Raw genomic sequence first — 22,970 nt, forward strand, 5'->3', positions numbered from 1 at the left:
GATCCTAAACCTAAACCTAAACCTAAACCTAAACCTAAAACTAAGCCTAAACCTAAACCGAAGTCTAACCCTAACCCTAACACTAATCCTAACCCTAACCCTAAACCTAACCCTAGCCCTGATCCTAACCCTAATCCTGACCCTAATCCTAAATCTAAACTTAACCCTAACCCTAATCCTGACCCTAACCCTAATCCTAATCCTAACCCTAACCCCAATCCTAACCCTAATCCTAACCCTAATCCTAACCGTAACCCCAATCCTAACCCTAATCCTAACACTAACCCTGACCCTAATCCTAACCGTAACCCTAACACTAATCCTGACACTAACCCTAACCCTAAACCTAACCCTAGCCCTGATCCTAACCCTAATCCTGACCCTAATCCTAAATCTAAACTTAACCCTAACCCTAATCCTGACCCTAACCCTAATCCTAATCCTAACCCTAACCCCAATCCTAACCCTAATCCTAACCCTAATCCTAACCGTAACCCCAATCCTAACCCTAATCCTAACACTAACCCTGACCCTAATCCTAACCGTAACCCTAACACTAATCCTGACACTAACCCTAACCCTAAACCTAACCCTAGCCCTGACCCTAACCCTAATCCTGACCCTAATCCTAACCCTAACCCTAATCCTGACCCTAACCCTAATCCTGACTCTGATCCCAACACTTGCAGACAGCTGACCCCTGACACATCCATGGCTGCTGCATCCCACACTCTCTGGAATAATAATGATGCTTTTATTTCCAGCCCTGTCCCATGACCATGGCCAGGAAATGAAGAACTGTTCCTTAGCAGGACTCCAGTAGAGATCTCCTCTGCTGGACAGCAGCCACTGCTCATGTTTTTCTTCCCCAAGGATTATATTTCCCAATCCCACCTTTTACAGCCTCTGTTCCCTGTGCCATTCTCCTGCAGCTGCCTGGGAGTCTGCTGGGAGAGGTGCATTACCTCCCACCACTGTGAAAATTGGGGTGACCCCCTTTTTGGCACCCATTTGGATGAGATGCTTTGGGAATCAGGCAGAGTTGTGTGAGAAGTGAAGAACAGAACAGAGCTGGGTTGTTTTATTTTTTTTTTTCTTTTAATGAAAAGGAACAATTTCCCACTCTGTTTATTCTTCCTACTGTCAGCAAAATGTCAGGAATGCTTAAGATTAATGACAAGCCATGTGAAAGAGAAAAAAGGCACCAAGGAACATTAGTTCCATCACACTCAGCTCAACTTTCTGCCTCTTTCCACAGCAGACTCCGTCTTATGTTTTGGCAATCTATGGCCAGGATTTTTCTTGCCCTTTTCAGCTCAAGATCTTTGGAAATCCTTTTTTTATGAAATGCAGGGAGTGAAGAGAGGTCTTGCTGACACAGTGAGCTGTGCTCTGCACAAAGCAGAGCCGTGTGCTGTCAGCTGGGGATGAAAAATGAGGGCCTTGGGAGAGTGTGAAAAGTCATCCACGGTCCTATAAAAATACACTGCTAGCTCCATGTTAGGGGAATAACAAAAATACATTCAAAAAGGAGTGTGTTTTCTAGAAATCCCCTCAATCAGCTCCTCAGCTGGTGTAACTCCGTGGCATTCCCTGCTGGAGCCACGCTGTCTCCATTTCTCTGCCATGGGGTTACTCACAGCAGCTGGGACACAGAGCCACGTGCTCACCCCACCTTTTCTCCTGTGATAAAGCAGACTGTGCTCCCAGAGCAGCAGAGTGATGCTGCTGCTGCAGCAGGGTTTGTCACAATAAGGAAACACTTTGGCAGACAGCTCCTTCCCCTTTGCAGTCACACGTGTGACTGGCAATCACTGATATGGGATTTGTTTATGGCTTCTCACAAATCTCACAGTGGCTCTTCCCTGTTCCCTACCCTCTGTGCTCTCTGCTCACCTTTGCTCCCTGCACAATCTCCCTGCTGCTGCCTCTGTGTCCTCCCCACATCCTCCTTTCCAGATGTTTCTGCCAAGGCAGATGCCTCAGGGAACAGCCTCAGTTCCCTGTGCCTCTCCTTGAAGAAAACACAGTGATTTTAATGAAATGAATAATTTCAGAGTGTCAGAGTGTCAGTTTCCATCCATAATCCAGAACCCTAAGGCAGAAGATGAGGTGGGACCACCAAAACATCACCTCTCCCATCCCAACAAGCTCACCCACTCCTGCACACCACTTTTTCCAGCCCCAGGCTTTGTCTCACTGCTGTTCTGTGTTTCCAGGACAATCACAACCTCGTGCCCTTTGTCTCTCCTATCTTCACACTTGACTGCTCCAAGGAGTGTCCCCGGCTGACATCCCCTGTCCTGCTGCAGCCCTGCCAGCCTCTCCCTGTGGCTCCAGAGTGTCCTGGTGTGAGTGGCAGGAGACTGTGCAGCTGCACAGATGAGAGAAATCATGAGCCAGATGCTCACAGGGATTGCCCCAAGCCAAAGTTCTGCTCCAGTGTCTGAGAGCATGGTACTGACAGCAAAGAGGAGTGGGAGAAGAGGCATTCCAGCCCTGCCTGGGGCTGGGGAATGTGCTCCAAATGTTTTCTTTCACCCAGGCCCTCTTTAATCTTGTCAGGTGAATTTAAATATTTATCACACTTACAGCTACCATGCCCACAGCAGAAATTATGTTCTCTCCTCGGCCGTTTGGAAATAACACAAGGCTCAAATGTTGTGCTCAGCTTTCCAGCAGAGGAATGGGCAGGTTTAACAAAACATTGTAGAACAGACTTTCATTTTTCTTGCCTGAAAAACCCCCACTGGTCCATGCAAGTATTCCCCCAGGGCATCAGGAGTGCTGAGTCAGACCAGAGCAAGTTCCCTGAACTCAACCATTCACCTGATCCTCACATTCATTGAAATCCAGGCACATTTTTTAAGCTTTCCTGCAGAACACTGTGATCAAACACTTCTTATTCTGCTGCAGCTACAACCATGACACTGACATCTTTGGGTTTTTGCCTCATGGCCACATAATTTCCACATGCAAATGTTTGAAAATTCAGCTTTACTTAATTCAGATTTAGTGGATTCAGCTCCAAAGGGCCATTTTACCTGAGAGCTGCTCAGTCATAACTGGGATCACTTTGTATGGAGACCTGGAAGAGCCACAGAGGGTTGATGTTAGCAACGTTCAAATGCAGTTTGTATTTCACATCTGTTCTCCCTGAGAAGTACAAAGAAGTATCTGAAGATATCTCAAGCTCTCTTAAAACCTGTGAGTTTGAATAAGCAATGGGCACTTTTTCTGAACACACAACCCTCTGATTTACAGAGAATTTAGAAACAGAATTATTACATTCTCTGATTTAGAAACAGAATCATAGAACCATAGAATTTGGGTTGGAAGGGACTTTAAAAATCATCCATTCCCAGCCCCTTGCCATGGACAGGGACACCCTTCAGCATCCCAGGCTGCTCAGAGCCCTGTCCAGCCTGCCCTTGGACACTCCCAGGGATGGGGCAGCCACAACCTCTGCTCTGTGTTTGTGCCCTGTCCTGTGCAGGAGCTCCCTCCCAGCTGCTGGGGCTGCACCACACAGTGCAATAAAGGCATTGAAAAGTCATCATGAAATATGGGCCAAAGCCAGCAATGAAGAGACCTGAACTCATCACGGATCACAGATTTTGAGTTTGCTTTTTAAGTAATCTGCTGGTTGTGCCCTGCAGAGCAATCAGGAGTGGGGGAACAAGAGACCTTTGACAGCAAACAGGGAGAGATGGGAATAGATGTTCTACATTAAACACTTAAAAGCAGGATTTTTTTTCCCTAAGACAATTACTCTTGCTTTAACAAGTAAAAGTTTTGTAATAAACCAAAAATCTTCCCAACCATCACTCGTGCTACAGGCCAGCACACATTTCTTCTGCCATCCCCTCCCACTGCACACAAAAACCTTCTGCAGGCTGCCCCTGCCTTGCCTTGGGGCTGAGCCTGTCCTGGGGGAGCAGGTGGCAGCGGGGCTCACCTCTCAGTGTTGGCAGGCATCGTGGGGTCAATGGACACCATGCAGTTGTCTGCTGTCAGCAGGGAGATGGTGGTGTTCCTGAAAAAAGCAAGTTCCAAAGAGGGTTATGTGACCTGGAAATGCCAGCTGGAATTCTGTGCTGCTGCTGCACGGGATGCAGAGCCATCCTCCCTCCTGCAGATGCTTCTTTTCTCCTTGCTTCTGGCCTGGTAACCTCTGTTACCTCAGAGCAGAAAGAGTCAAAGCCCAGGGCAGGGAAGGCTCAGTGCTTCACCCATGAAAAATGTGAAGTGTGATAATTTTTGATCTCAGAGCAGACCTTGCTCCCTGCTAATTCATTTATTCTCTTGACTCACTGAATAATAATTTCTGTTAAAAAGCTGTATTTTGTGATAGATTGACTCAGCAGTTACGTATTGACTCATCCCATACAAATGACTTTTGGTGCTATGAATATCTTGAACTTATTTAGTTATTCATTTACCAAAACAAACAAAACAAATATCTTGCTGAATATGGGGTCTTTCTCTTTTTTAATTACTGTGCTAAGGGTGATCTCATAGGCTCAGATGTAAACCTTGGAGGTTTACTTTGGCTCCAGGATCCTGGTTGAAATGCAATTTTCCTTTCAAAATCTTCTGATGAAAATAAAATGCCAAATATGAACACCCTGACTGTGAGTGATTAAAACTGCTGAACAAAGTTTCCTGGGTGATGGAGTGGAAGTCTTTGACATCACAGGAAAATGAGAGTTATTAACCTCTCTAATGTCAAATAGGAGGAAATAGAACAAACAGCAAAGGGCATTAATTCTGTCCAACAGCTTATGCAAATTCAATTTTATCTTTCAATCCTCAGAGCTGGAGTCATGCAGTAAAAAAAACCCATGATTAGAAGACTGGCTTATTTTTCTCCTGCACTTTTCCTGTACTGTAAAGTTGTGTATCCAGAGATAAAGACTTTGCCTTGTTGCATCCTGCCTGGGCTGCTGCAGGCCCTTATTGAAACAGCAGATTCCCCCTTCTGGAAGTGATTAAGGGTTCTGAAAATGACTGAGGGGCTTCCCTCCCCTGCTCCACTGCCTGGAGGTGATGGATGGATGGATGGATGGATGGATGGATGGATGGATGGATGGATGGATGGATGGATGGATGGATGGATGGATGGATGGATGGATGGATGGATGATTGTGGCCGTACCAGTTGTGGGTTTCTCTGGGTCTGGATTGAAGGCACCTGAGATGGTGTTACATGTTCACACTCAGGTGTTTATTGTTTCTTATCAGTAAAACAGTCTCACTACTGTGAGTTCTGCAGCTTTTCATTAGAAGGCACAAAATTCCCAACAATCTCTTGGTACAAGGTCTTTTAAGACTAAACTATCCAGTTAAGAACTGACACCTGGATTATTTTCCCTTTTAACCCAATAACTGATCCCAAAGAGCTGCAATGGGGACTTTTCTGCCCAATTACAAAATGCCACCCAAACCCATGGAGAAGGAGGAAGAAGAAGCATGAAGAAGAAACCCAGGACAACACCCTGTGCCCTCCATCTTGCTTCCATCCACAACACACTAAAAATCCCAAAACCTCAATTTCTCACCAAGTGATACACCTACACTACTCTCTATAATCTATTTCACACTTTTGCGGATTCTAGCTTATCTTGGAGTCTGGGAAACTTTCTCCATGGATGAGGGTCAGAGTCAGTGCTGCCCTGGGGGTCAGGGCACCCCAGAGCAGACAGAGAAATATTCCCAGTGCCCTGGGTTTCCAGAGATGATGGATGGATGGATGGTGGATGGATCAGGATGGATGGATGGATGGATGGATGGATGGATGGATGGATGGATGTTACAACATCCACCACATCCCAGCCCTTCCCAGATACCCTCCCATGACCCTGGACCCCTCTCAGCACTGAGGTTTCAGCTGGATACTGCCCTTGAGGTTGAAAGGAACAAATCCTATTTGGATTTTCCCCAAATGGAAAATTACAACAGGAGAGATACAGAGACTTTGTGAGACAACATAAATTAGGAAATACATGGCCTGGGTAATGGATTTGGAGATATTTATGCTCTATAAAATGGTTCAGCTGGGGTGCTTTGTGTTTGACTATCCCATACCTGGGATTAGATTTTAAAACTCCTAAAGAGAAAGCTTATTACCTGGTGGCAATACTTCTTGTTAGTCTCATTTTTCCCCCTAAAAGACAGGTTCTAAAAATGTTCCTGCATTTTACTCAATATGGGCCAAAATGTAGCACTGAGATATAAGTGGTAGATGTGCCCAACCTGTGTGTACTCAGAGCTGGGCTTCTTCCCTTGATTTTATTTTAGATTATTTCTCCTCTGTTCTACTTTATTCTACTCTGTTCCTCGTGTGCAGCCAACACCGAGGTGGCTCAATTCCCTGCCTCCACATTTTCCAGCTCTTGATTGCCCCAGTTTATTCTTCCAGAAACAAGAGACAAGCCTGAATAGCAGCTAAATAAATAATTTGGGGCCTGTCTTTAAATTGTTCCCAAAGGAAAGAAATAAAAGTGAAATGAATGTCACAAATGACAGACCCACCTTGGTAGCCCTGTTGCAATGCAGCAAAGGTCCATAATATCTTTGGAATTGCAGTATTTACTGAAGATCACCTTCCAGAGGAAACAGCAGCAGAGGGGGATAAAAAAGAAGAAAAAGAGAAAGGATGGTTAGTTCCCACAGAGATATGAATCCTGTTCAGGCATGCACTGGGCTAATTTCAAGGCACAGTCTGTGATTTCAGTTATCTGGTTTGATTTGTGAGCTGGAATATTTCTCTGCTCCTGTGTAATTCCTGTGTGTTTGTCAATAAAACAAACAAGCTCTGGAGACCCAAGTGCTGTTCAGAAGTGGAGCAATAACCTGTGTGAGCTGAGAGCAGGGGGCTTCCTTAAAATGCAGTGCAGCTGTGAGATGAAAACAGCTGTAAATTAAAGAGTGTAAGAGCCTAGATTTAGGAAGAAAACTGCCCAGATTTGAGCAGGTCATGGGATGGTATAAAAGGGCACTGCTTTTTGGACCACACCAGCTTATACTAGGTTGAAAGTGAGCTGAGCTTGTGCCAAAATTCCAAATTAAATGCATTTATTTTTCTCCTTTATCACATTTCTAGGAAAGGCCACCTGGTGAATTTGACCCCGTGAATTCCATTTTCTCAGGTGCCCGGGGAAATGGAGCCCAGCCCTCTCAGAAGGGTCTCCTGTGGGAGAGGAAGCTCAGCCTCTATAAAAAGGCCCTGCAAAACACCATCCAACCCTCCCAGTCCTCCTCTTTCTTCAGGAAACCAGGTCAGTCCTGAGGGACAACGGCATCCGTGCCACCTCCTGCTTACTCCCATCCCTAAAACCCAGATTTTCATTTCTTCTCCCGTATTTCTCTTCAGTGAGCAGGAACTGGGCTGCCTCAGACTGTCAGATGTTCCTGTTGCTAGGTCAGAAGCCAGACCTGGAATCACAAAATTTGCCACTGTTACCTTCCCATGTCCCCAAACACCTCTTCATCCTCCCACCCTTCCACACACACCAGGCAGACCCAGTGCAAAGACTGAGCAGCACATCCCCAGTCCCATTTTTCCATTCAGTGACACAATCCCAGCCACAATTTTCCCCAAGACTCCTGTGTCCGTCAGGACTTGTAGGTCATGGTCCTCCCAGCTTTTCCTGCACTTTAATGATACCATTACAGCACTTCCCATCAGTCTCACTACGCCCCAGTGCAATATTTAAACTCTGTAATCTAAAGCTTGTTAAATTACTTGCCCTGGATCTTATAATGGGTGAGTGGCAGGCCAGAAACAGAACCCAGGAGTCCTAATTTGATGTCTTGTTGGATTAAGAGACAGCACACTGCCTCTGAAAGAAAAACACTCAGGAATTCAACAGCAGCATTCTGCATGAGGAGTGTCCCATTTCAATAATTGTGTTTATAGGATGTCTGTCCTTGTGACTGAGGTCCCTGAGGTTGCTCCCAATCCAAACTCACTTCTCTGTTGGCTGCACGTTGCACTATTGAATCTTCCATTGCTCTAAATCAAAATTTTGTTCCTAGTGGACTTATTGAGGAAAACAGCCATTGAAAAGGATCTCTCCTGACAGTGAAAACAGCCAAGTGTGGGTGGAATAAAAAGAAATTGCAGACATGAGAATGAAGGATGGGACTTGAATGCTTCTGCCAGTGTTGTGCCCCTTTCCTCAGAGCAACTCTGAGCTCCTCTGAGTGACTGGTGGAGGCAGAAATTAAATATCTCATTGTAGCCAGACTCTCCTTAAAGCCAGGAACAGCAACAAGCAGTGGAGGTGGTTTATCCAGTGGGGATGGTTTGTCCAGTGGGGATGGTTTGTCCAGTAGGGGTGGAGAGGGGCAGCTTCCCTGCCCAGCACTGCAGCCTCTCCTCTCACATCCCACAGGAAAGAGCCCCAGAGCCTCTGAGCTCAGGATGCAGCAGCTCAAAGGCACTTGTGGAGATTGACCTAATGGCAAATCTCAGGAGGAACAAGAAATTTGCATTTTGCAGATGAACAGGGACGTCAAGATCAAAGTTCTCTCCTTGTGAGTGTTAGAAATGTGATTTTTTTCCGCCCCCTATAACCACCCCACATTCTCATGCACAGCTTCTGGTGCCACCCACCACAGGCATGAGGGGTGTGCATGTCCACAGAGCAGCCTGGAGGCTGGTGACACAGGAAATAAGGAATGTGTCACCTGGGATGACAGCTGGGAGGAGACAGGGGGGCTGCAGCTGCCCTCTCAGATTGAGCAGGCCCTGTGTGTTCAGTGAGGTGAGGACCACAATAAAAAATAACAAGTCATCATCTAATTAAAGCCTCCTCTGAAAGGTGTGGGTGCCAGGAGGTAATTAAGCCCGCAGCTTCACTTTGTCAGCCTTGATTTTCAGGTGCTTTAGTTCCTAAATTGTCACAGCACTGGTGTGACATGGTTCCCCTGCTCCTCCAAGATGCCCTTCAGGCTGCAGGGGAAATCCCTCACCTGGAGGTGTCACAGGGTGACAATCAGAGCTCTTCCACTGGAAATGGGAAAATTTTGGGAGATCCAGGGTGTGCTGTGGAGCTAATGCCTGCTCAGGGCTCAGGGCATGCCAGCCTGAAGTACCAGGACAGCCTGGACAGTATAACAGGCCTGGCTTGCCCTGGTGGTGCACAGAGACTTCAGCAAAGCTCCAGCTTTCAGTTTTCACTGGTGGTGAGGAGTATTCTCACTCCTGAGCAAAGCATCAGGATTTTGTGGCACAAAGGAGGATGATGGCGGTCACTTCTAGAGGTGGGTGTGACCCACACCTACACTCACACCCACCTTCCCTGTGTTCTGCCCCAGGTGAAATTACTCCAGGCAATGTCTTCACAAAACCTTCATGTGGCATTCACATTCTCTGAAAAAATCCCTTTGCCCAGGATTTTTCTCCTGGGAAGCTGAGAAGCCTTAGAGAAAAGGAAAACAATTCTTATCTCATTTGCTTCTCCTGTGTCTTGCTCATGTGGAATGTTTACCCACAGGTGATTGCTTCATTGGATTCTGGTGTGAATTGTTTTGACTCATTGGCCAATCAGGGCCAAGCTGTGTCAGGACTCTGGAGAGTCACGAGTTTTCATTATTATCTTTTTAGCATTCAGTAAGTATCCTTTCTGTGTTCTTTAGTATAGTTTAGTATAGTATTCTACAATATAATGTAATGTAATGTAATATAATATATAGTATTAAATTAGCCTTCTGAACATGGAGCCAGATGCATCATTCCTGGCTTCATTGGGACACTCCCTGCAAACACAACACCTTCAGGCACCTGATTGCTGAGGCAGGGAGTGACTGCTGCTGGGGAAATGGGTGTGTCTCAAAAGTCAAGACTGACCCTTGGTTATTAAAGCAGAGAAGCAATCAAAGCAATAAAACATAGCCAGTGGAGTTCACATAGGGCTGAAATCCTGCTCCTAGCAGAACCAAGCATCCTGACAGAGTGATAGCTGCTGAAATTGACTGGCAGAATATTGGAGTACAACTGGTACATGCAGTAACTGGGCAGATGATGTTAATTGTGGCTGAACAGAGGCCAAAGGCTTGTGATGTGCCAGGAGTGCTATTTCAGGTATTGAGGTTTCTTATTCTGGAAATCAATTATTATTGACCAGGACAGACAAGAGAGGAAAAGATAAAAAAATTATTAGGGAACATTAAAGGTGAGAAAGTTGGCCTGACTCATAGAAAGCAGTAGGAGCTTTCAACACACTGAGGATGAGTTTTAATATTTCCTTTTACTCCATGCAATAGTGAAAGAGTGGGAAGGAAACAAAGCCTGTGATACTAGATCATGAGCCATCTCCATACATGCTTTTCAGTTTTCCATACTTGGCATTTTTACTTAGGTTTGCTAAAACTGGATTTGTGAATCACCCATCGCAGTTTCATACTCATCTCAGGATGCTTGTTCTCAGCTGGTTGGTTTTTTTTAATCAAAAAGCACATGCTATTAAAACTTCCTTCTTTTGCAGCCTGCTGAGCTGTTCTGAGCATCTCCCTTGTGCTCTGAAGCACAGCAGCCAGCCTCAGATGTTCTGTGGGAATGTGCGATTGTTCCTGTGATTGTCCCCCGGTCTGTGCTCCCAGCAGAGTCGATGCCAGTTGTGCTGATGGAACACAATTGGAATAATGTGGTTTGGAGGATGGGAGGCCAGCCCTGGGTGCTATTGATGGCTCCAGCACAGAACAGGACTCCTGTGTGCCTGCAGTCCATTATCCCTGGGGGGACATCAGCGGCAGGAAGGCAATGTGGGGACACTTGGCTGGTGGCCACACTTTGGTGGCACCCATGTGTGACACGTGGGCTGTCCTGTGACCTGCAGCTCTGAGGACAGCAGCCCTGGCACTGGGGGACAGACAGAACACTCACCCAGCCCTGTGCAGATGTGTCACAGACATGTTTCATCGAAAATCCTTTTGCTAGGATTTTTTCTCCTAAGAAGCTGAGAAGCCTCAGGAACAAAATGTAAACAATGATTATCTGCTGCTGTGGAATGCAACAGGTGCATCTGTGATTGGTCTCATGTGGTTGTTTTTATTTAACGGCCAATCACAGTCAGCTGGCTCAGGGTCTCTGTTCAGTCACAAGATTTTATTATCTTTCCATTCCTTTCCTTTCAAGCTTTCTGATGAAATCCTTTCTTCTATTCTTTTAGTATAGTTTTAATATATAATTTTCTTTTAATATAATATATATAATAAAATAATAAGCCAGCCTTCGGAAACATGGAGTCAACATTCTCATCTCTTCCCTCATCCTGAGAACCCTGAAAACACCACCACAGAGATGTCCCTGCTTGGGCAGGTGTCCCCAAACCTTGCTGCTCAGCCTGAGTCTCCATGATCATACATTTCTGGCACTGTCTGAGGGTCTGATCCCCAAATTTCATCTCCCTTCAGACCTGTCTCAGCTGTCTCTGACCCACATCTTGCTCAGGTCCCTGTGGGTGACAGGCCACTTCTGGGATGTGTCACAGGACCTCGTTCCCTGCATTAATGCCTGGTGCTGGAAGATCTCCTTGCTCAGGAGAAGTTTGAGATCTTGCTTAGCAGAGGCCAAAACTGGGAGAGCACAGCAGCTCCTCCAGCTCTGGTAGTGGGCTAAGATCATGCATGTGTAGGGTTTCCTGCAATGAAATTCCAGGTTTCCTCATAGTACACATTTTAAAAGTGCATAGTCATGCAAGTCAGCCAAAAAATCCAGGAATGAAGAAGAAAAAGAAGATACGGGGACTCCGATGTTGCCTGGTGGCACAAAGGTTTCCTGCAAGTCAACACACAAGACACTCAGCTGCTGAAAGCAAAGGCAGAACTGAAATCAGGTCTGAGCAGTGACAAACCACGTGGGGAAGGGAAACAGAGGCCTCTGCTTCAGCTTGCAGATTGATGGCTAATTGCCAAGAAGAAAATCAGCCACACATAAGCCCTGCTAACTGCATTTCCCTTGGGTTTGTGCCAGGAGGAAAAGGCTGGATTCCTGGAAAGTCAAGCAGCATCTGCAAACAGGGTTTTTTATTTCCCCCTGAGAGTTAACATGATTTCATATTTCTGTCCTTGCTGCTGTTATCAAAACCTCTGAGATGTGGATATCCCATCCCTGGGAACATTCAAGGCCAGGTTGGGAGGGTCTCTGAGAAACCTGATCAATTTGAAAATGTCCCTGCTCATTGCAAGGGGTTGAACTAGACCCTTAAGTGTCCCTTCCAACCCAATTCTATGATTCTACCACGTGTATAAAAAACAAAAAGACAGGAAAAGCTGCCTTCTCTGAATGTTTAACCTGTTTGTGCCAAGGAGATTCCATCAAGATCAAGGAGCAGCCATTCCATTTAAGAGGGCAATATTCTGTGTGCCTTGGAAAGCAACGTGATGCAACTGGGGGAAAAGCAGAATGAATAATGGCTGAGGCTTTTTGGAGTGGAAATAACATTTTGATGAGGCATGCAGGGACTGCAAAGTAGGACAGCACAGTTTGATGGGATGCCTGGTTCCTAGCCTGGCCCTCGGTTCTGTGGGACTTGTTTCTTTCCTGGAAACAATTCTGCTTTTTTTTTTTTTTAATAACATTTTTTCTGAAATAAGGAGCCATTGTCTCTTAATGCACAGCATCCACCTCTGGTCTAGGACAAGGATTTAAAAACTTCTCTTGGGAAGAGCAGGGATAAGAGCCCTGGTGCTCTGGGCTGGCTTCCCCACTTGGAGAGGAGCTCAGATTAAGGACTGTGATGGAGATTTTGCTAAAGGACCATTGTGCACAGGCTCTGCAGCCTACAAGTTTATAAATAATCACATTATACTTTGCTTTCAGATAGGATAGGTAAAACCACAGCTTACAAATCCAATTTCTATTCTATATTTGATCCTCAGAACAGCTAATCCTCTCTGTAAACAGTAAACTCTGTCCAGAACATTATCATGGTCTGATCTGCTCTCTGTAATTGGGTATTCTTTCAAGAATTTAATTTCTGTTTGATTATTTTTATTTTACCCTAGTAAAATTCCTAAATAGATAATGTAAAAATATTTTTAAGCCAGTGTACCCTCAGTTTCCAGTTGTACTTCATTTCTCCTGGTCAACCTGCTGTCTTCAATACTTTAGCACTTGGTCATGTCTTTCATTCAGCTCAGTGAGCAATGTTCAGAGTCAGGGCTGAAACTGCAGGCTTTAAACAATCTAAATTGCAGTCTTTCACTAATGAGAATGGAGGATACTGTGTCAGAAAAGATTCTAGTAAAACTCAGTGATGTATCTTGCATGGACTGTGAAAATTGCTGCTGTTTCTGCAAGAGCAGCTTTCATGGAGGATTTCTGAACTATTAAGGCAGAAGGTTCATGTGAAATTTTTCATTGTGATTTTCCCTGTCTTTTCAGAGTTGTTTGTCATCCATAATAAAATGAAAAACAATCCAGAACAATCCAGGTATCCCTCTGTAGGAATCACTGGAAGGAATTCATATTTCTCAACCCATAAGCAAATAGATCTTCTTTAAAAGATATCCATAAATGTCCTCTCTGTCATAGTCCCCAATATCCAAAAGAAGCTTTACCTAAAATCCCATATTTAAAAACATTCCAGCTTTCTCATTCTTTAAACTCAGATACAAACACAGCATCAGCCCAACTACACCCAAACTCTCAGTCTCCTTTTTTTATTTCTGTCACTAATTAACAGCTGATATTCAGAAAACCACTCATTTATCTGAGCTTGGAGTGTTAGGAGCATTAAAAATAGGCTGCCAGATTTGCCATCTGTTTGATGCAGTGGGAGCTGCTCTGGGAGAAGAACAGAAAACCAGAGCATGTGTGCATGTCCATGTGTGGGGGAGAGAACACGAGAGCCTCAGCTGAGGGTCTGAGCAGAAATGAAAACTCCCCCGAGCTCTTCAAACACTGACTGTGATAAAAAATGAGAAGTGTGGCAGATATTTTATCCCAAAAAGCCACAGCTCTGTAATGCTGCTGATTCACACAGTTTTGGGCAGGGACATGGCTTAGAATGTTCATTTCACCACTAAATGTCTGTGTGGGGTTTGTTTGATGTGATTTTAACCCTCCCCAGATTCAGAGTGCCTCTCTGCCAGGTGCCCTCTGGTGCCAGCAGGAAAGGAGGACAATTCCAAATCAGCCCAAATCCCCAAAAGCCCCTCTGGGGTGGGATGAATCATCCCTGGAGATGCCACCTGCTCCCTCAATGGCTGCAGGGCTCTCCTGGAGCAGCCATCCCTCCCTTGTGCTTAACTGGGGTCAATCCCATTCCTTTCCCTATGCATTGTCCTAAATTAGGGAACAGCAGCTGCCAGACAGAGCTGATGTACCAGGATCCCAAGGCATGTGGTAAGGCACAATCCCAACCCCTTAACATCTCTGAAAAGAGAGCTGTGGGAAAAGGGGTTTTCCTCTTTTTAGGAAAGAAAAATGCTCATGATGCACTCCCAGGACAGCCCTGCAGATTGTCACTGAGAGGGACAGCATTGCAGAGGTTGGCTCTTCCACTGTGAGCAAAGAAGGCTCTCTGTGATTTTTAGAGTCATCAGGGCTCATAGAAAAAGGGAGATTACATTCAGGAGACACTTGTGCAACCTACTGACTATACTAAGGGACATATTGCAATTATTGCATCTGTCAGTGCTAATTATTAATGGCAGAACACAAGCAGCAACCAGCAAGGCTGATTGTGAGGGGTCAGGCTGAAAGTTTCCTATCTTCTGCACCAAAATTAAAAACATTTCATACAATTATTTATTTCAACCTTTAACAAATGTCTATATTCTGGCTTTCCTTAACACAAGAAGGGCACACATTTGCTGCTAATGGAGTTCTCTAAGTGCAATTAACCCTGCAGCACACGAAGGCATGAGGCTTGAAATGTTTTGTAAACTGGATAATAGGGATGCTTCAGCACCAAATGTTCTCAGTGGCTGTGAGTGAAAGTGCTTGTTTCCAAGCTACTCACACAATTAAAGCCTGACATTGGCACTGGCTTGGTAATAGGGGACTGTTAGAAGGAAAATGGTAATTAATGGAGTGAGGAAAAGCAGGTTTGAGGAGAGACCAGCAAAAGGCTGGCTGGAATCTGTATAAGCAAGTTCATGAGGAAGGTTCTGATGCTTTGAGAGGCTGCCTGGAACAGAGGCTGGACAGAGTTAAAGGAATAAAGTAGGGATTTATTAAAAAGCCTTCAAAGGATGCACCTTGGGCAGCACAAGAGCCTGGCTAAGGCTACTCCCAAGATAGTCACAAGTTTTCACACTTTTATAAGTTTTGGTTCATTTCCATATTGGGGTTAATTGTCCAATTACAGCTTCAGGTTATGCAGTCCCATCCTCCCAGATTGCTCTCCTCAATTCCCTGCTGTTTGCACTTTTTGGGCCTTTTTGTTGTTTGCACCTTTTGGGCCTGAGGCTGCAATGGTGTCCTTGGTTCTTCAGCTGTAAAAGGATTTTTTTATCTAATTAAACTGCAAAGAGAACTTGCTAACACTTTATATGAAGTTCAGAGCTCTGTGCTAATGCAGTACAGAATCTGGAAAATATGAAAGCTAGAAGTTAAGGCATCAGTTCTAGAAACAGAATGATTTTGTCCTGTTTGTGAGGAGCCAGAAGAGTTTTTTATGAGGAGAATGAGCTATATTTGGCTGCTCTGAACCCATAGGTAACACCAGAGTTACCTATGAGAAAAGTGTTAGACTGAGAGTGTTAAACTTACACTTTGTCTGGACTAGTGTGAACATAAACTGCAATAAATACAATATACTGAGTGTGACTTCACAAAGATAAACAGCAGTAAACAAGCCTTGCTGGGTGATGGGTGTGGAAGAATTTTGGAGCTGTGCTGGGATTATGGTTTGCTCCCCTAAATGCTCTGAGGAGCCCCCACTGGGGAGGAAGGAGAAGGGAGAGTAGAGGAGAGAGAGGCCCATGTGTGACATTATCTTTCATGTTTTTAAAAGCATGAGCTGAAGCCATTTTTACTCCTTAAAATGTTTATGTGCTGCAATGTGACAGAGTTCAAGGAACCTGCTGCTCATTTCGGTCTGCTTTACGCCAAGTAAAGTTGGAGTTCACCAGGGCCAGCTGCAGTGAGGATGCCAAGGCCAGCCAAGACCTGGCCAGACTCAGGCTGTTCCACCTTTTCCCTCCCACACCCACAGAGCTCTGCCAGCATTAGGAAAGTGGCCTTGATCCCACACAAACATTCCCATGGCTCACCGTGCTCAGGCAGGATGTAGCACGGAGCATCCCCCAGAGGTGCCCATGTCCTGAGTGCCACCAACACCCACCCTGTGCACCCCTTTGGTGTTTGGCAGCTGAAAGGGTGTTCCCCTAAACCCTCTGAGCAAACAGACCCAGCATGGGCTCCATGGGCTCGCCTTGCTGTGCTGAAGGATTCGTGGGGATGCAAAAGCGCTTCATCGCCTCGAAGGGATCATCACGCCATTATTTCTTCTGCCGCGTTTTGTTTTTCATCTGAATCCAGTTTTGCAGGTTAAAAATAGCCTGGTGAGCCTTGGAAAAATCTGTTGGCTTTGCTAGAATCTGGGCATTCATAGCACAGATGCTGCTGCTGTATTTGAAAGGAAAATCTCACGTGACAGAAGCGGTTCCTGCGCGCTGATGTTTCGATGCAACAACCCTGGTGTTGCTGACATCTTTTATGGAAAATCCTTTCCTTAGGATTTTTCCTCCTGAGAAGTTGAGAAGCCTCAGGAACAAAATGTAAACAATGATTATCTGCTGCTGTGGAATGCAACAGGTGCATCTGTGATTGGCCCATGTTGGTTGTTTCTAATTAATGGCCAATCACAGTCAGCTGGCTCAGACAGAGAGTCTGAGACACAAGCCTTTGTTATCATTCTTTGCTATTCTATTCTTATCTAGCCTTCTGATGAAATTCTTTCTTCTATTCTCTCAGTATAGTTTTAATGTAATATATATAATAAAATAATAAATCAGCCTTCTGAAACATGGAGTCAGATCCTCGTCTCTTCCCTCAGCAGAAGACCCCTGTGAACACCATCACACTTTGGCACCAAAGCTCAGCCTGAGTCCTCTTCTTTGGGGACCTCAGACCCAGAGGGACAATGGCTGTGGATGGCTCAGTGTCCTGCAACACAAGTCAGGTCAGTAGATACCCAGAAATCTTGAACCCAATGCATTTCTTTGAGGAAAAGAAAAAAAAAGAAGAAGCAAATTTTCTGCTTAATATCCAGAATGACTCAATAAACCAGCAAAATGACTCCAAAATTCTTTACTTGCTTTCTGAGGAAAATACCATTGAGTGATTTCATAGAATCCTTGACAAAGACAACAGTCATCTTCTTTTTTTCCAGTTACTTCAGGCTCTGTAGCTCTCTGATTTTCCATATTTGTTGCAAATGTGATGTTGATTAAGACACTGGAAACAGAAATCCTCTTGAAAGAAGCATTTTTCTCAGATGAACTCCTTAAAACTCTTCAAGCAAAGCCACTAGCCTGTGACATTTAAAAAGGAGAGCCATGGAGCCACCCTGCTGGGAATAAGGCCACTGGCTGGTTCTGCTCTGCTACCATTTAAATCTCAAAGGTCAAAAGAAAATGTTCCCAGTAGTTTCTCCATGGAAAAAAAAGATTGGGCATGAGCTGGGGAACGTTAGTTTTTTTTTTTTTCCTGGTGGATTTTTTAATTCAAAACAGACTCAATAGGAGTTTTTCTTCAAAACGCAGCCAAAGGGTTAATAACAGTATGAAGGAAAATAAGACTCCAGATCTGCCTTAAGTATCTGGCTTAAATTTGGCACTTCTCCACTGATATTGGGGGTTTGGATGCTTGACCCCATCTAGTGGCACTCCAGGAATGAGGAGAAACCCCAGTCCATGGGGGTTTGCTGAGATCACCTTATCCCACAAGGAACACAGCCAGGGCTTCTTCCCCTTGCCCTGCTGTGCTCTCCTGTCCATGGCAGCAGAGCAAGGCTGGGCTGGCACATGGAGGTGGTTGATTCCCTGTGTGCTCAGCCCCAGGTGCAACTGAGAAGTGCAGAGGGAGCTGCGTGTCCAAGCAAGTGGGCGATGGACTGCTGGCTGAGAAGATCCTTGTTGGAATTCGGGACATCCCTCTGCTCTGGCTGTCCTGGACTGCCAGGACCCCTGCCAGGGGGCTCAGAGACCCTGGCACAGAGCCCAAGGTGCCTGTGGGTTTAATTGCAACCCATGGAGACAATTACCAACCTTAGATGAAGAATTGCAAGCCACAACAGTTTAAATAGAATGATAGTGAATTTATAATGGGGTGAAAAATAGATTTTTGGGGTTTTTAGAATGGGGGTTCAGGGGGCAAGATGGAGGAATCAGCATGTCCAGCCTTTCTCCTTCTTCTTCTTGGCCTCCATCTTCTGCTGTGATGTTGGCACTTTTAGATTGGTTTAGAGTAGAAGCTCACTGTCTAACATAGGTGATAGGTATTGGAAAGTAATTGTAAACATTGTACACGTAGTTTTTAGTATAAAGAAATAACACTGCCCCAGGGGCAGGCAGAGTCCCTGGACTATCTTGCTGAGCTGACCTCGGCAGGTCAGGAGAAAGAATTTTATAGATAAGATACAATAAACAACCTTGAAACTGAGAAATGAAGAGCCCTGACTCCTTCTTTGACCACTGGGCTGGGAAAAGAGACTTTCTAATGCATCTTGGGGTCATTCTGAACAGTTAGAGATCCCGAGAGATCCTTTACAAATAAATAAACTGAGCAGCACTTGTTTCCCCTGGGTGTGCATCCCTTGTTTCCCCTGGGTGTGCATCCCTTGACGTGGGTGCTGGATAGGAAAAGGGTTACACTGGAGTTTCATTTTTCACCCAGCTCCAGAACAAGTGATCTCTTTGAAGCTGTTTTGTGCAGAGCCCTGGATCTGGAGCATGGCTGTAAACCCACAGCCTTTCATCTTCCCCTCCTGCATGTCCATACCTCTGCCAGCTTGGGGTCTCACAGGTGGAATCTGCTGGGCTGGGCCACCTCAGGTCCCTCCTAAAGCTGCCCCAGCTTGGAGAGGTGTTCAGCCAGCTCTGGAGGAGAGCCCAAGGCTGTGGTCAGCTTTGGTGAAGGCAATTTTTGTGCCTGGCTGTGCCTTTGGAAGGTCAGTTTAGCTCAGTGCCCTCTTCTCCAGGGTGAATAGACCAAGTGACATCAGCAGCTCCTCATACAGCTTCCCCTCAAGGCCTTCACCATCTCATGGCCCTCCTTGGGACACTCTCTAATTGTCCAATGACATTTTTATATTATGGTGCCCAAAACTGCCCCCATCAGCCCCCATCGGCTGCCCCAGAGCAGAGCAGAGCAGGAAAATCCCTTCCCTTGCCTGGCTGGCCATGCTGGGCCTGGTGGCCCTGGGACTGGGATGTCCCTCCTGGCCAGGGCACTGCTGATTCATATTCAATTTCTCTCAACCAGGACTCCCAGGTCCCTTTCCTTGTGCTGGTCCTCAGCATCTCACTCTCCAGTTGATGCACACAGCCAGGGTTATCCCATCCCAGGTGCATTTTCATTTTCCCTTGTTGAACTTCATCCAGCTGGTGATTGCCCAGCCCTCAAACTTGTCAAGGTCTCTCTGCAGGGCCTCCCTGGCCTTGAGGAAGCCAACAGCTCCTCCCAGTTCAGTGTGATCAGCACATTTATTTAGTATTCATTACAGTCCTGTGCCTAGGTTGTTGATGAGGGTGCTGAAAGGCCCAGGAGCCCTTCAGGACCCCACCAGTGATGGGACACCAGCCTGATGTCACCCCTTCACTCCAACCCTTTGTGCCTGACCTGTGAGCCAGCTGCTCACCCACCATTCCACAGAGTTATCCAGCTGTGGGCTGGACATTTTGGGCTGCACATTTTGCCCAGAAGGACATTGTGACAGACAGACATGGCCTTCAGCCCTTCCTCTGGGACGTGCTGGCACCGTCCTGCTTTAGAGAAGGCTGATGGTGCCTCCTTTATTTTAATAACTCCTGGGAAGGATTTCAAAGCCAGCCAGCTCTCCTTTTGTAACCAGGTCCTTCTGCCCTCGCTGCTGTGCCCCTCTGGAGCTGCCAGCACACAAACCTACTTAGTTTAGCTGCACTCTCCTGGTGCAGGGCGCAGGGTCCCGGGGGAGGCAGCCGGGTTTGTCCCTTCCTTTACCCCGCACCGAGGTGAAACAGCTCCTCCTCCTCCCAAAGGCAGCAGCACACCCTGCGGCAGCACGGCTGGAAACTCAGGATGAGGCCATGGAAACGCAAAAATTGGCGCTGAGCAGCTGCAGCCACAAGCAGAGCTGGGGAAGGATGCTCGGTCCCCAATGCCAGCTGGGGTTGGAGCCTCATGAGCCCTTGCAAACTCAACAAGTGCTGCTATAATGAAGCTGTTCCTCGTTATTGGTGGACAAGAAGCTTAGCATTGATTTAATGAGTTCCCTTCAGAAGCCTCCACTGCTGCATTCCTTGGAAGATTAAGGGCTGCTGCTTTTTATCCCCCCTCCCTTCTGCTTCGTTCTAATGATGTTACTGAGCAGGCAGGAGAATCTGAGCTGTGCCCTGCTTACCGCTGGGTGAACCCCATTTACACGGCATTTTTACTTCAGGAATCCTTCCAAACATTACACGGGCGGGATTTCACATCTGACAAAAGAAACAGTTAACATTGACCGAGATTAAACCCCCTTTAATGCTGCCTGAGTTTGCATTTGCTTGCTCATGTGACTGCGCCTCTCCCGTGCCTTCCTTTAGTGCTAAAAGTACTCTCCAGAGGCTGGTTGGAGAAATGCTGTATTATTTATTTTTTTAAAATCCAGCATAGATGACAAACACTGTGCGTTACCGACATCTATGGAGACACTCACCACCCTTCCGAAATTTCAGTACAAAATTACAAAAATTGTTTCAGTACAAAAATTTCAGTACAAAAATTATTTCAGTACAATTTTTGTACTGCACTGTACAGGTACCAGTAGCCTCCCTTCAATCCGTGTTTCTGGGGGCCCACAATTTATTAAACAATCAATTTATTAAACGCTGGAAAAAAGAGAATCAGAGCCCTCACTCATCTCAGCAGAGCCGGCAGGGACGATCTCACGGCAGCACAGGGACCAGCATCACCACTAAGCTACGTCTGAGATGGATCAAGGGGAGCAGCTTTCTCTGGGGAACCCGGCACAGATCTGGATTCTCCAAGGTCTTGTTCTCTCTCTTGCTCTCCAAAGTCACAAAGGATGTGACTTTGAGCGGTGGTAGTGAATTTCCAGGGCAGTGTGGAGGCGTGTGGTGGGATGGGACTGTGAGCAGCAGCTCTCCATTCACTCACACACCACAGGGGACAGAAAGGGACGCGGCATCGCTGCTGCTTCTTTACAAAATCAAAAACAAAAGGCGACATTGGGTGAACAGAAAATTTAGAGCAGGGAGGCGAGAGTGATGTGAATTTTGCAAATCAGAGTTTACTTGCTCCGGAGCTCTCTGTTACAGAAAAGGCGCTTGGTTTGCGGCCAAAGAACCGCTGACAAAGAGAATGGGGGAAATAAAAAAGCCTTGCAGAAAGGCGCCGGCATTGTTTGCGTTTAAAAGCAGCGGGCTGTCAGCCCGACAGCGTGCGAGCCCTCCCTTTTAGCCAGGACACATTTAGAGAGAGCCAGGACACGTTTCTCCCTGCGCTGTGACCCGTGCTGAGCCAAACAAGGCAGGGAAAGTTTGAATTATCGGCGTTACCGAGCATTAACTTGGGCAGGGGCGGCAGAGGGTCCCGCACCCCCGGCACTGCCGGGCCGAACGAGGTGCCCGGGGGCAGAACCAAACTCCAGGAGCTCGAAAAGCTCAATCCCTGCTCCCACTGCCTGGGGGGGACGCCTCGCCCCGGGCTGAACTTTATAAACACAGCGCGATGCTGCTCCGGGAGGGGAAACCGAAAGCGAGCATCCCCACGGCGGCAGGGAGAGCTGGCAGCGATTCGGTGTTGGCAGCGCCCAGCCCTCCCCTGTGCCAGCCTCCCCTTCCCCTTTAAATAAACACCCGTGCACGATGCAGCGGGCTCGCAGGATCCCCCCCTTCCCATGGAAAGGGAATGGATGCGGAGCCCATCCGGGAGCGGCCGCAAAAACAGCGAAAGTACCTTTTGGATTCTTCCGTCAATGTCCAAATAAATGCATTTGGGCCGGTAAGTGGAGGAGGCCGATCCCATGTTGCCGCGGCTGGGCTCGTTCCCGGCGTCAATCAGAGCAGAAAATCAGCTCTGTCCCAGCCGGCCGAGCCAGCGCTGCCCGACAGTTCGGTGTCCCCGCTCCGCTGTATCCCGCCGTACTCTCATTCTGGGAAGGTCCCTCCTCTAACATGCATGCATTTTGCTGTGCCTCTGTCTCTCCCTGCCACCTCCTTTTAGTTTTGCCTCGCTCCGGATCCAGCTGCCTCGGACGGGGAGAGGCACAGGCTCCAGATGCTGCCGGCGAGCCCCCTCTCCATCCCCATAGCAACAACCCCTCGTGGCTCTGAGCCTGGGCATCCGCATTCGGGCTCTGACCCTGGGACTCACCAGCTCGAGATCAAGCGGCATTTATCCCCCAAGGGGGCTGCAGAGGAGGAAACACCCCTTCATCGGGGTGCTGAGAGATATAATTTAATTTTACGCTGAAATAGGACCGCAATTATTAGTTAGTGCCCCTCCTGAGCTGCTTGCACAGTGACACGCTCCCGTCTGGAAGTGCCCTGTGCTGGAAGTGTCCTTTCAGACACCCAGCCGAGGCTTGCACCGTCTCACTCCAAACTCAGCAGCTCCATCTCCACATCCCTCCCGTTACCATCACCAGGACAGAAGGAGCTTTTTCCCCCCTCTGTAAACTCCAGCAGCACGAAGAGACCACAAACCCCATCCTCTCGCCCACCGCCATCCGTGCCACCCCCGGAGCGAAGGGATTTGTTATTTAGGGGAATGTGGAGCCTCCTGGCAGAGGCATCACCCCCGAGGAG

The 22,970-nt window shown here is 46.8% G+C and overlaps 1 protein-coding gene across 2 annotated transcripts in view; it reads right to left on the bottom strand.

Moving 5' to 3' along the window:
* The window catches only part of PDE9A (phosphodiesterase 9A), a 57,285-nt gene extending 34,973 nt beyond the window's left edge, over positions 1-22,312 (bottom strand). For both annotated transcript variants that reach the window (XM_059493673.1, XM_059493672.1), the window contains exons 1-4: positions 22,120-22,312; positions 6,534-6,604; positions 3,959-4,036; positions 3,045-3,088 (exon numbers count right to left, since the gene is read on the bottom strand). In XM_059493673.1, coding sequence (XP_059349656.1) covers positions 3,045-3,088; positions 3,959-4,036; positions 6,534-6,604; positions 22,120-22,188 — 262 coding nt within the window. In that variant the 5' untranslated portion in view covers positions 22,189-22,312. The remainder of the gene's footprint in view (positions 1-3,044; positions 3,089-3,958; positions 4,037-6,533; positions 6,605-22,119) is intronic.
* Between the last annotated feature and the right edge of the window lie 658 nt (positions 22,313-22,970).

The sequence above is a fragment of the Ammospiza nelsoni genome, chromosome 2 (assembly GCF_027579445.1).
Source record: "Ammospiza nelsoni isolate bAmmNel1 chromosome 2, bAmmNel1.pri, whole genome shotgun sequence".
In the NCBI taxonomy this organism is placed as follows: Eukaryota; Metazoa; Chordata; class Aves; order Passeriformes; family Passerellidae; genus Ammospiza; species Ammospiza nelsoni.